The sequence below is a fragment of the Python bivittatus genome, unplaced genomic scaffold (assembly GCF_059951505.1).
Source record: "Python bivittatus isolate LINGU-HERP-01145 unplaced genomic scaffold, Pbiv_v1 ctg000400_np1212, whole genome shotgun sequence".
NCBI lineage: Eukaryota > Metazoa > Chordata > Lepidosauria > Squamata > Pythonidae > Python > Python bivittatus.
Genome location: NW_028277073.1, coordinates 7178255 through 7191638, shown reverse-complemented (window position 1 = coordinate 7191638; position 13384 = coordinate 7178255). Strand labels below are relative to the sequence as shown.

Genomic DNA, 13384 nt, shown 5'->3' with positions numbered 1-13384 from the left:
TAGTAGACACTGAGTATGCCTGCAATATCTCCTTTCCAATATCCCTTAGCCTGAGTAGTTTTGCAATGAAATATTCAGGGCAAAAATTGCCTCTTTTAAACCAGAGCTAGCCAACTTGAATGCTTAAAAAAATCAGTTCTTCAGAAGGTCCATTTAGCTTCATAATGTCAATAAAAGTGTTCCTTTGATTCCTAGTAGTTTCCTGGAACTGTGTTTTATTAATAGCTTGTAAGAAAGATGGTCTTCTCTTGAGCAACACGTGTAAGTCATTGTTAGCATTGACAAGCTCTGTGTGCTTTAGCTGTGAAGGTAGTGTGGACTCATTCATTATCAGCTAATACCTGGAAGTCATCCTTGCTGTTAAATTTCTGTTTCTGGTTGTAAAGGAGTTTAGAGATGGCCTTGAGGAAGGTACGGAAGAACTGTTAAAGGAAAAGGAAGAAATGAGTTATTGGACAGTTGTTCAAGATTCAACAATGAAATAGCATTCCTGGAATCCCTGAGGTGTCTTTTTCTTGCACTGGCCCAGCTTGAAGGGCTGACATCAATTTTGAAAGCCAATCCAAGTTTCTCTGTCTCATCTTATACTAAACAAAATCAAGGTGCAATTATCTTGAGCTTCTTTCTCACATTTCCTTCACATATTGGGGGAATAATCTTGGGGCAGGTATGAAACAGCCATTAAGGGGGAGGAAAGGAACATGCCATTAAGAAGGAACTTGGAGAAGTGAATGGCTTCTCCAAGTTCCTTCTTAATGGCATGTTCTTTTCTTCCCCCTTAATAGCTGTTTCACACCTGCCCTAAGATCATCTCTAAATTCTTTGACACCAGTTAATCCGGATACCCTAAAAGTTATTGAAATTGTTCTATTTTCTCTGCTTGTTTATTTTTAAAATCAGAAATCTCCCCCCTCTGTATAACGTATTTCTCCTTAAGTGATACCTTAATACCGTATTCACATGTTTTGATTACAAAGCACAAAGGACAGAACTTCTTTCAGTTCTGATTTTTGGTTTGGTTTGGTTTTTTTGCCTTTTTTCCTGCTGCCCTGCATGTTGCGATATTAGTGCTACAATCGTAAGTTTGGCTGTTCAGTAACTGGCAAAGGACGTGAGCCAACCCCACAAACCTCTCTCCTAATTGTTTAAATAATATAGGGCCAAACCAGATTCCGCCTTAACTACATGTAAGGTTGCTTTGGTTTTTCAAATTAATATGAGGAATCCCATTTTTCGTGCAAATTACAGCACCTGTGGGCTTTTTCCCCCTAAAATGAATTGTTGTCAAGAAAATCTGATTTTCTTTGGAATCAAGGTTGGGCAGAAAGCTTCGTGCTTTTGTTCCTGTCTTGTAGTTCTCTGTTAAAATCCCTGCCCTACAGTTTACTATGTACTCTTTGAAAACACTGCGCACTGTTTCCACTTATTTCATTCAAGCACAGCTTTTATCCTGCATCCTCCCTGTGAGTCAAGGGCTCCAGGGCACTGATTCAAATATACCCAGAGTCATCTCCCTCCTGGGTCTTCATTAACCACCATACAAATAAAATAATTATAATTTAAATAATTTAAAATAATTATTTAAATAATGAATATCTTAATTAGCTGATTGCTCTGTTTGTCAGTTGGAACACTGACTGGGAGATGGCAGGAGAAATGGAACCTTTTTAAAACTTTTAATAAAATGTATGTATAAAAAAAGAGAAATGGAATCCACGTGTGAAAAAAGCAAAGCAGCGTGGCCTCGGCCCCTGCACACTGGTTAAGAGTCGAGCTCCATCACGCCTAGAAGGAAAGAAAGACGTTGAGAAACTTTTTCTAATTGGCATTGCACAGTTGACATGCTTGGTGACTTTTCACCATGTGAGGGAACGTGTGATGGAATGGTTTGATGAAGGCCGCGCTTGGGGAGATAAGCATTTCCTTGGAGAGATTGATGTCAGGTTCAGCCCAAAGAACTCCACGAGGCAGTACACATACAGTTCTATTGCGTTTATTAGCTTCCACCTCCAAGACAGAATCTCCCCAGACTGAATCTAAACTTCCCAAGCCAGCAAGCCAAAACACCGTGAATTCCTTAGGGTGGTGCCAGTCTCATCTTCTTAACCTTCCCACGCTCCTGCTGGGGGCTAAGGAAATCCTTATCTCCCCGAGCGCGGCCTTCACTAAACCATTCCATCACAGAAAGAGAATTCAACATTTGCATGTTGACAAGAAAACTTATACATCGCATAATATCCGAGACTGAATACAAGTCATTCAGTGCATGTAGTTTTGTACTGGAAGGTTGCTTTGTCAGTAATTGTTTGGAGCACAGCAGTGTTTATTTAAATGGATTTGAATATCTGTCTGTAGAGGGGATTCAAGAGTAGCAGTTTGTGTTCATATCACACAGCAAACATTTTACAACCTTTTCTTGAGAGCTACACTGAAACTAATTAAATGAGATAAGTCATCTATTACAGAAACTACTTGCTCACATTCAGACTTAGTCATTCCTACCTTTGCCTGGATTTTTTTTCTCCTTGAAAAAAAACAACAGTATTTCTTACCATTCAACTGCTCCAGAAAAATATGTGTACCAAATGTGTTTTGTGTTATGCCTAACTATTCCATTTTTACATACATTAATCTTGCAAGCAACATGCTGTAATATGGCACTTATATAGGGCAAATAGACTTTGGTTACAAATTGGGAAATTGGTTTTCTATTCTATCCAGCACAATCAAATAAGTCATTTAATGTTACTTCTGTTTGTATACTTCTGTATACTTCTTATACATTTGCTTTACATTACTTTCTGCCTATTTGCAATTTGTCATTTTCATTTTCAGGTAGTCTTATTTTAAAAGGACATATTTTGGCCAATATTCTTTTCCTAGGGCAGGTGGCAGGCATCCTTTACATTAAAAAAATGCATATTTTTGTAGATTTTCTTCCTAGAATAAGCACTTCTGTCAAATGATGTTTCAGTAGTATAATGTGGATTCTAGTATAGTAAGTGCATTCTGGTTCATGCAGGCTTAAAAAATGCAAATTCCATTAGTTGATGTAAAAATGTTTACCAAACAGAATATAATAGAATAAATTTCTCTTCTATTCCTAGTAGAAAAATAATAAATATAAATAGACAGAAAGTATAACTAATTAGCATCCAGCCATATTTTAGAAATAAGGAACAGCGGGTAAGAAACATACTAGTTCATAGTTCAATCTGTAAATGCTTTGACATACAATAAGTTGAAACAAAAAAAATCAGTTTTCTAGAGGAATAACCAAGTTCTTCAATTTCTATATGTCTCTCTGCCTCTACTGCTAAAAACAAGAGGGCATTCATATTGACCTGGTGAATTGGAAAAATTAGCTGACATTCAAGCTAAAGTGAAGCTGATTATGATCATTAGGGTGATGATGGTGATTACCTGAGAGAAATAGGTGGGATTCATATACTAGGAGAAGGTGGCTAAGTCACAAATGGATCGCAAGTATAAAATGGTCTGTGTGAATTTAGACATTGCAGCATCCTTGTTTTCTACTTGTCTTCTTCCTTTAAATATATATTTTTTCATCTTTGCTGCAGGGACTAACATTTGAGGAAGTGGAGAACTTTTTTACTTTCCTGAAAAACATAAATGATGTTGATACAGCTTTAAGTTTCTATCACATGGCTGGAGCATCTCTTGATAAAGGTAATGAACATTTTTCCACCTAATTTTTTTTTCAAGAGAAAATAAAAAAGCTTTCTTTTAAATAACTTTATCAGATATTTTAGAAAGTACATGTTTTGTGATATTTAGAGTCTTAAAAAAAACCTTCTGAAATCATTCTTAGCTTTATTATAAAACAGTTCAGCAATAGGACATTTACAATCTATGACCACATATCCATCTGATTCTGACCATTCCCAGGTAGTGATTGTTCACAATAAATAATATAAATGAACATTAAAACTCTCTGTCTACAGAAACAACATATCTGGGCATTCATAGACAACTTATATTGCTAATGTGCTAGTTTTCTGTATCCAGGGAATTTTGTATATATGGGATAACATTATAAACTTAGCTTAGAAAATGGATGGATGGACGGACGGACGGACGGACAGACAGACAGACAGACAGGCTCTTTTTATTGTACTCTTAATTGTTTGGTTTTAGCCAGTGTAAGTTTAAAATAATGCAATCTAGAAAGTGACTCAAGCATATTAATTGGCTGGTGATGAATACTCCAGAGCAGTGGTTTCTTAACCATAATCCAGGTTAAGAAAAATGCTTTAGGAAGAATCCTCTTAATTTAATTTCTAATGTTTTGATACTTGTCACTGTCTTGGTTCTACCCCCATCTTCAGCATCTCTGCTCAAATTGGCAAACAGGATCACTGCAATTGCATTCAGTTCTTGGTTATTTTGTGAACACTCCCTAAAGTATTCATTCCCTGGTGCTCTTTAAGTTAAGTTAAGGTGGACTGCATTTGAAAAGGATGTATACTTTCATCACAGCACTTGGTATTGAATATTTATTTATTTATTAGATTTATATCCCATCTTTTGTACACTAGCTCAAGGCAGTATTCATAACTCTCCATCCTCCTTTTTCCCCTACAACATCAACCCTATGAGATAGGATGGTGGTTGGCACAGAGACACTATGAGCTTCCATGGGTGAAGGTGGACTTGAACCTGGGTCTTCCCAATCCCAGTCCAACCCCTTAACCACACTGCCTATTGTCTGTCCTAATTTTGTGTTCTTTTCCAGTCAGCATCCTATACTGGCATACCAAATGCGCACAATGTTTGCAATGAACTTCATGCATTTGTGATATTGTATGAAGCTTGTTGTTATTCAGTTGTTAAGTCATGTCCGACTCTTCATGACCCCATGAACCATATCGCGCCAGGCCTTCTTGTCCTTCACTGCCTCCCTGAGTTTGCTCAGTTTCATGCTCATTGCTTCAGTGATGCTATCTAACCATCTCATCCTCTGCCGTCCTCTTCTCCTTTTGCCTTCAATCTTTCCCAGCATCAGAGTCTTTTCCAAAGAGTCCTCTCTTCGTGACCAAAGGTGACCAAAGTATCTGAGCTTGAGCTTCATTATCAATCCTTCCAATAAGCAGTCAGGGTTGATTTCCTTTAAGATTGACTGGTTTGACCTCCTAGCAGTCCAGGGGACTCTTAAGAGTCTTCTCCAGTACCACAGTTCAAAGGCATCAATTCTTCGGCGCTCAGCCTTGTTTATGGTCCAGCTCTCACAGCCATACATTACTACTGGAAAAACCATAGCTTTGACTGTGAGGATCTTTGTTGGCAAGGTGACATCTCTGCTTTTCAATATGCTATCTAGGTTTGCCATAGCTTTCCTCCCAAGGAGCAAGTGTCTCTTAATTTCATGGCTGCAGTCTCCGTCTGTGGTGATCTTGGAGCCCAAATAAATGAAGTCTGTTACTGCTTCCATTTCTACTCCTTCTATTTGCCAGGAATTGATGGGTCCAGATGCCATGATCTTAGTTTTTTTAACATTGAGTTTCAAGCCAGCTTTTGCACTCTCCTCTTTCACCCTCATCAAGAGGCCCTTTAGTTCTTCTTCACTTTCTGCCATTAGGGTGGTATCATCTGCATATCTGAGGTTGTTGATGTTTCTCCCTGCAATCTTAATTCCGGCTTGTGATTCTTCCAGCCTGGCATTTCTCATGATGTACTCTGCATATAGGTTAAATAAGCAGGGTGACAGTATACAGCCTTGTCGTACTCCTTTCCCTATTTTGAACCAATCGGTTGTTCCATGACCAGTTCTAACTGTTCCTTCTTGGCCTGCATACAGATTTCTCAGAAGACAGGTAAGATGGTCTGGTACCCCCATCTCTTTAAGAATTTGCCACAGTTTGTTGTGATCCACACAATCTAAGGCTTTTGCATAGTCAATGAAGCAGAAGTAGATGTTTTTCTGGAATTCTCGTGCTTTCTCCATGATCCAGCAAATTTGATCTCTAGTTCCTCTGCCTCTTCGAAACTCAGCTTGTACATCCAGTAGTTCTCGGTTCACGTACTGCTGAAGCCTAGCTTGTAGGATTTTGAGCATAACCTTGCTAGCATGTGAAATGAGTGCAATTGTGTGATCGTTAGATTGTATGAAGCACATTCATTTAATTTCAATGCACAGCCTTGTTTTTCTCTGTTATAGAATATGCTACAATTTTCCCAAAGTTGCTACAGATTTTCAGACAGTGAAAGGATATTTCACTGAATTATAAAGCAGGCACATTTTAAATAATATAAATATCATTTACATAATTCATGCTGATGCCATTATTGTTTTTTATGCTGTCCCAGTTCTGTGTGAATGTTCCATGTTGTTAATATATCATGGAAGGAATAATGGAAGACAACTGATTCTTTTGGACAGTGAATTTTGAGCATTCTAAGAAGGGACCTTCTAAGAAGTTAAGAAACACAATTTTAAACATGTGTGATCAGGTTTGGTTCGGTTTCACACTTCTGATTATAATTAATAATATTATGAGTTAGAAGGGGAAACATATCTGATTTTTTATAAGGGCTTATCTACATATTTCTCTAACTGTGGGTCAGACATCCTTTGTTAACTGTTCTTTAAGGACCCCTGCTGATATTGCTGCCTTCATCTCATTCCCGGTCCAGAGCAGAGGCCATCTAACTTCATATTTATTTGGCCTGATGTTAAAGTGGAGTTTTCCATCTTCTCCCTATACAAACCTTGCAATACACATAATTTTTGACACTTCAGAGGTGACTATGGTGATGATATCATGGTCAACAGCCCAGCTTCTGTTAGCTGCTTTCAGCTGCTCCAAGCACACACCCCTCCCCTCAGTCATTGGACACCACCCTCCCTGGCCCTATTTGCTTGTGCTGCTGGAATGACAGGATAATTGGCTTCCACCGTCATGTGCCCATGAAATGTCTGGTTGATGCTTTTCAGAGCATAAATCAGAGTTTGCACAGGCTTCTTATTAACCCCTGTTCACTGCTACGCCTCTTTCAAAGACGTATTCTAGAGAGAGGGCTAGACTTTTCCTTCATCTGTAAAACCGAAATAAGAATGCACTAGCTGCTGTGCCAAAAGTTGATTTCACTGGGGAAGACTCGGATTCTAGCAATAAGGGTGCTCACTGTTTTTGCCCTTATAAGAGCAGTAAGGTATGCTCTTACTGCTTTAAATCATTAGAGTCTCCTTCTTGCCTGCTTCACAAACTCACTGGTCACTTGCTGCCTGAACTCCAACTTGGGTATCACTTCCATTCCTGTGAGTGCAGATATCCCTGCTCAGAAACCCTGGCTGTTCTTACTTGCTGCCAGCACAACTCTCTGGACCATAACTCAGGAATGGGGTGGTCGCTGTTTCTGTCTCACAGCAGCAATATTACTACAAGATCACCATGAAGTTTGCTGTCTACCTCCATTCTGGTTGGGTGTAATGGGCAGAAGTAATGGTAAACACTGATTTTTGGAGATATTTTTTGCTACCCTGTCAAAAAGGGTGCCGGATACATGGTGATGTGAGAAGGAACTCAACTGCCATTCTTCTTGGGCGATCTTGTTTTGTCCCATACCGCAGACCTATCATTCTGAACTGCAGTTCTACTGCTTCCCCAAATAACAATATATGCATTTCAGAATAGCCTAAATGATAACCCATCATCCCAGAGCATCTCTGCACCAGAATTTATCACTTGGGAAACTTGAAAGGTGACCTACGATATTTACTTCCTTTTCAATATCACTGTTAACTCTCAACTTCACTATTTAATAGCTGCTGGTGGAGGAAGGGTGCCAGATCTCTGATTCACCCAGCTCTACCTCACCGTCACATTAAGGAAAGTGATGGTTGTATTCCCCACCTGACAATTGGGAATGGGAACACTGGTGGGAGGAGAAACGCAGCCACCAATTGCTACCCGTTACCTGTCCCACATTAAAACTATAAGGGCGGCAGAACTTGTTCTCCTTGTTATTGAGGCAGAATAGAAATTGGCTGTTAGGACAGAGCAAACTATTCTGACATAGTTTTGTGCCATCAAAAGCAGTTGTTGGATGAGCCCTCAGAGACACGGTCCCGTTGCCAGAACTTCCAAAAGGCTCTATAGACTCCACCATTCATTCACTTCTCTGCCAAAAGCACTAAAAGAAAATGCTTTCCATGCCTATGGGATTTATTCTCCTCACTTGAAGTCCACAGAAACTATTTTTCCCACTTCTTATATTAAATTTGTTCTCCTCCCCCAACCCCCCGAACAGCTTGGGGTTTGCATGTAGCATTCTGGGATTCCATAAAAGCAGTTTTCCATGAGAAAACAAAGATATCCAGGTGTATGCATGAACTGAAGAATCATTTGCAGGTTGTTTTTATATAAAGAGTTTTTTAAAAAGTAGTCTCCATTATGCCTTGCAAACTATTTCTATTTTTATTGCATTAAGTATCTATGTCAGAAATGCCCTATTTTACTTAAAGGTTCACATCAAACAAGCTGGATTGGTCATTTAAAAAAAAATTGCATTTTAATTACTAGTAACTATTCCATAAACAAGGCTTAGTATTTGTTAATGCATAGTTGTTAGATCAATGACATGAACACTGGTTTCTGAGCAAAGAAATTGTACAAAATGAACAGCTGTGCATGTGATAGAAAACCGAATATCCTCTGTTTCCTGTTTATCTTGTCTGAACTGGATTTGTTTAATATATCCCCCGGCCCCCCCGGACTACAGATAAGGAATTTGCCCATTTCCCTGAGATGAGGGGAAATCTGTTCTGGCTGAGATCTAGACAGCCATGAAACAGTAAAGGCATGAATTATTTCATGGTCCCGCAAGGGCTGCATCATGTCCAAAACTATTTTAGGGGAAAGTGCTAAGAATTTATTTCAGTGGACTCTAATGACCTGCATAGGAATCAAATTTTAGGATGCTTGCACTGAGGAGAGGCAAGAGTCTGGCCAGGTCTCCACCTGCATAAATAGTATGCTTTGTATTTTTAATGAAGCAGACGGGCTGCTGTGTTGTTTCATTACATCCCAGATCTTCTGTGATCTGATTCTGTTGTGTTAAAATATAGCCTCCTTCACTGCAGTTGAAGAATGGTTTCAGCTGCGAGGACTATTCAGCAAAATCTCAGCGTGCAGAACAGTCTCTGGAAATCGCTGAGAAAATATTTAAGAAATCTTATATTAGATCAAGCTACGTTGGCTCCTTCTAGTAGCAGCTCTCCAAGATCTCATCCTGAAGTCTTTCCTCAGTTCTGCTTACCCTAGATGCTTAACTGTAGATGTTGGACATCTATATAGGATCTTTGATGTGCAAAATTACATGCCCCATCTCTGAGATGTATCCTGTTGGATTTAAGTGGAACCTTCAAAGCCCTTTTACTCGGTACTTGTAGAAGCTCCTACAGTGCTCCCCAGGAATCATATGTTGCCATTAGACACAGAGAATTAGCATGAACTAGATAACTTAGAGAGATTGTGAAATGTTAAGCCTTAGGACAAGGAAGACAATTATCATCAGAAGCACAGGGCCTGCCTGGCTCATGAAATTTAGTTTAGCAGCTGTCAGAAGAGTTGAAAGCAATGATTATTTAAATCATTCTTGGCAGCAGCATATTCTCATTGATGAGAACCATCCTAGGTTGCGTTTCACATTTGCTGCTGATGCTGCTTCAGCCCCTGCTGATGAAGTCTTGCAATGAAAACAAAATTGTGCTATGCTACAACCCTATATGTATGATTATGTTGAAAAATTCAGTGCACATATTACACATTCAGCATGTAGCTTTCAACTGAGATCCATAATTGCCAAGCAATTACTCTATTTATTGGGTTTAGCTACTCTGATCTAGTCTCACTATGTATTTATTTACTGATATCTATACAAACATTTCTCTACTGCCCCACTTCATTTAACTCAAAAGTAACAAAATTAAAACCGCATAACAATTCCAAAGTAATACATTATAAAAGCAGCCCAGGTCCACCATCCTCACTAAAACCTTTTGAAACAATATCATCTTCATGGTCTTCTGAAAGGCAAGCAAGGTGGGAGCTTCATGTCCTTCGGAGGCAAGATGTTTCACAGCGTGGGGGCCACCACTGGTAAAGTGCATTTCTAGGCTCTCATTCCTTTTACCTCATGTTAGGTAGCTACTTATGAGTCATTTTTAAGGGCAACTCCATCTAAAATGCAGGGGGAAAATGTTGGTGTGTGGTGATGAAGGCATGAGTCACTCCACACCATCCTGCTCAAGAAAGTCCCACAAATGATTGAAATGGACTGGAATTGTACACTTTCAGCCCGAAGATCGTACTGTTCACTACTCAGGATATGAAAAACAAAGAAGAAACAGCACTGCTTACATGCACAGGAGAGAGATAGCAAAGACAGTACTTGGATACAAAGCAATAAATGAGTGAATAATACCAATTAAACTTTGCAGACAGCCCCTTAATATGATTTTGCTCCAGTCATTGATGCAGAAGAAAAAGAGGTTGATGAATCTTATGGTCATGTTTAATATAAAATCAGCAGAATATGCAAGCAAAATGTGCTGCTTGTGGTTGGAGACTGGAATGCCAAAGTTGGAAATAGTAAGGAGGAAAATGTAATTGGATTATGTGACCTAGGAAACCAAGATGAAGCAGAAGACTTATTGATTTCTGTCAGTCCAATGATTTCTTCATTGTTAACACATTTTTCAACAACCAGTGCAATACGGAAATCAAATTAACTATATTACTGGTAGAATGAGGTGAAAGAGGTCAATTATAACAGCAAAGAGGTGGCCAGGAGCTGACTGTGGATCAGTTCAGGGGGGTGGAGCCAACACAGCAGCCCAGCAACACACGTTTTTCCATGCTGCTGCCCTTTTCAATTTTATGTTATTTGTAAATAGTATGTTTTAGCTTTGTTTTGTTTCTTAATAGATATGAGTCTATCATTTATTATGTTATAGTCAAGCATATAATTTCCTTTTTGAATGTAATTGCCACACCGTTCCTTCATATGTGCTCCTGTAATCATCTCAGTTCAATTGATCCAGTCCCCGCCCCCACCCCATTTACTTACTTGTAAGGCATTCAATTTAGTATGCTTCAGTTCTGTTCTGACAATTTCACATTTTCCTTGCTTCGTACTTGTTACATTCCATGTTCCGATTATATGCGTCCTCTTAAAGTGAGGAACTTCTCTTAGCATTGGCATCATCAGTGACTATATGACCTTGTGTCTTTGGTCTGGCCATATCATCACCTCCAGATGTACTTATGAAAGTTCTGTGCTCCTCCCCAGTAATTTGAAGAAGGCTTTCTGACCTGGGGAATCTCATCAACTGGAACCCAAACTAATTTAACTGTTACACCTGCATCCATATAGTTTTACTGGCAACAATACAGAAGTGGTTTGCCATTGCCTTCTTCCAGGTTTGGAGTTCCTTCACCTAGGTGAGCATGGCTTTCACCATGCTCATAGAGCCAATCATCCATTATCCCTGTTGTAGATTACTCTCAGCTTCACCACTTCCTTTTCAGCCTTCCTACCATGGAGTTCATGTTCCCACTGGCATTACTTTCATAATCGTTATAGCTACTGAACTCTCCCACCATGCTGCTCCCAAGGATGATGTCTAAATTGCTTGTGCTCAATTACTATTTTAGAAACTGAGATAATCATTAGAGTTAGGATTATTATATATCATTCCTAACAGTGAACTTATTGCATGATCAGGATGTTTCTGAATATGGTTTCTCTGATGTGTTCCTACTTCTCCTCCCTTTTTTAAAAAAAAAAACGGTGTTGAACTGCCAAGATTAATTGCATTTTGAAGCAATACCTTAAACAGAAATTTTATTTTGTTTTGTGCTACTATTTGTGGAGACATGTACAAGAGGGAAGAAGCAATATGTCCCTGAATTGCTGAGAGCTTTTAGATGATTTGCTTTTGGCCAAATAAGATACTTTTTCTTATTTGGGATGCATTTCTTTAGTTCTCCAGTCCCTTGGCCAAAGCTTGGTTTCTGCTTAATCTTTGTTTCAGGTTCTGACCTCCCATAGTCCTAAACTCTGAATGTACAATTTTCCCTTGTTCATATTAAAGATTATGGAATTATTTGTTGTGTACAGAAGTTTCATTTTCAGAAGTGTTCTTCTCTTTTTGTCTAATTTTAACCATCCTAAAGGAATGTATGAGTTCCTAAAACCACTTGCAGTTTTTGCTGATAATATGTTAGATTTTGTCCTTCTGGGTTCAATTTTTTGCTCACATTTTGGCTGTTTCATAACTTTTGGGATGTGTCCCAAAAAAACAGAGTCCTGGATAAGACTATTTTTAGTGATTTTAGTGATTTTTAGTGACAACATTTTCAAGCTTTTCTGAATGAGCTCCTCTTAGTTATCTTGTAAATCAGTTAAACAAAACAAAAAACAATTAAGCTACTAAGTTTAATTATGTCAATATTTTTAGGGTCACTTCAATTCAGTGCTCGGCCGCAAGTTATGTTTACCTGGTAATTTCACTGTTATTATTGTGCGTGAACCAAGCTTCTGCTCTCAGTATGAAATACCAATTTCTCACATTTGAGATGATTTTGAAGCCTACTCCCTTTCCTAGCTTGAAATTTGAGGGTCAAATTATATGTTGCATACCTTCCTAAAGCATGCAAACGAGTGGGCTCTTAATCTCAATCGTAACCATGGAATGAAGAAAGTAAATCTTTCTCCTTATCCCTTTATTCTACCATGGCCTCTCACCCACCTGCTGTTTCTAGTAAATCGCAGCTCTGTGGGTGATATTCTGCATGAAAATAACCAATGCAGTGAGTTGAATTTACTGTGTCTTTTGCTGTGGACTGGGTTCCACTTGCAGCAAATATGCTCTTAAAGTATGTGCTAGAGCAGTGGTTTTCAAACTTGGCAACTTTCAAAATGTCTGGACTTGAACTCCCAGAATTCCCCAGCCAGCATGCTGGCTGGGGAATTCTGGGAGTTAAAGTCCACACATCTTAAAGTTGCTGAGGTTGAAAAACACTGTGCTAAATAATTGAATGTAATGAGACTCTTAACCTGCTGACCATCTTCATTTTTACATGCATATTAATTGAGAGTCACCTTGTTCTAACAAATTACCCAACCTGAATAATGGTGTGGGTGCTTAGAACTTGGCACAAATAGAGCTTGCTACAGCAAAGCAATTTAAAGCCTCTGCACTCTTTGCTGGACACCTACTTATTTACAATTAAGATAACTTTGCTAAAGCTAAGGAAAAGTGGGAAGATGTGTCTTCTAAGTGGTGCATCAGAGGATACTACAATTTGTTTTTAACTGGGACTGCAGTAGAGGAAGGGAGATTTTTAAAATCCTATCC

At 38.8% G+C, this 13384-nt stretch overlaps 1 protein-coding gene across 1 annotated transcript in view; it reads left to right on the top strand.

The window, feature by feature from the left end:
* MICU1 (mitochondrial calcium uptake 1) overlaps positions 1-13384 on the top strand; it is a 134228-nt gene that overhangs the window by 104472 nt on the left and 16372 nt on the right. The window contains exon 10 of the mRNA XM_088144382.1: positions 3582-3690. Coding sequence (XP_088000508.1) covers positions 3582-3690 — 109 coding nt within the window. The remainder of the gene's footprint in view (positions 1-3581; positions 3691-13384) is intronic.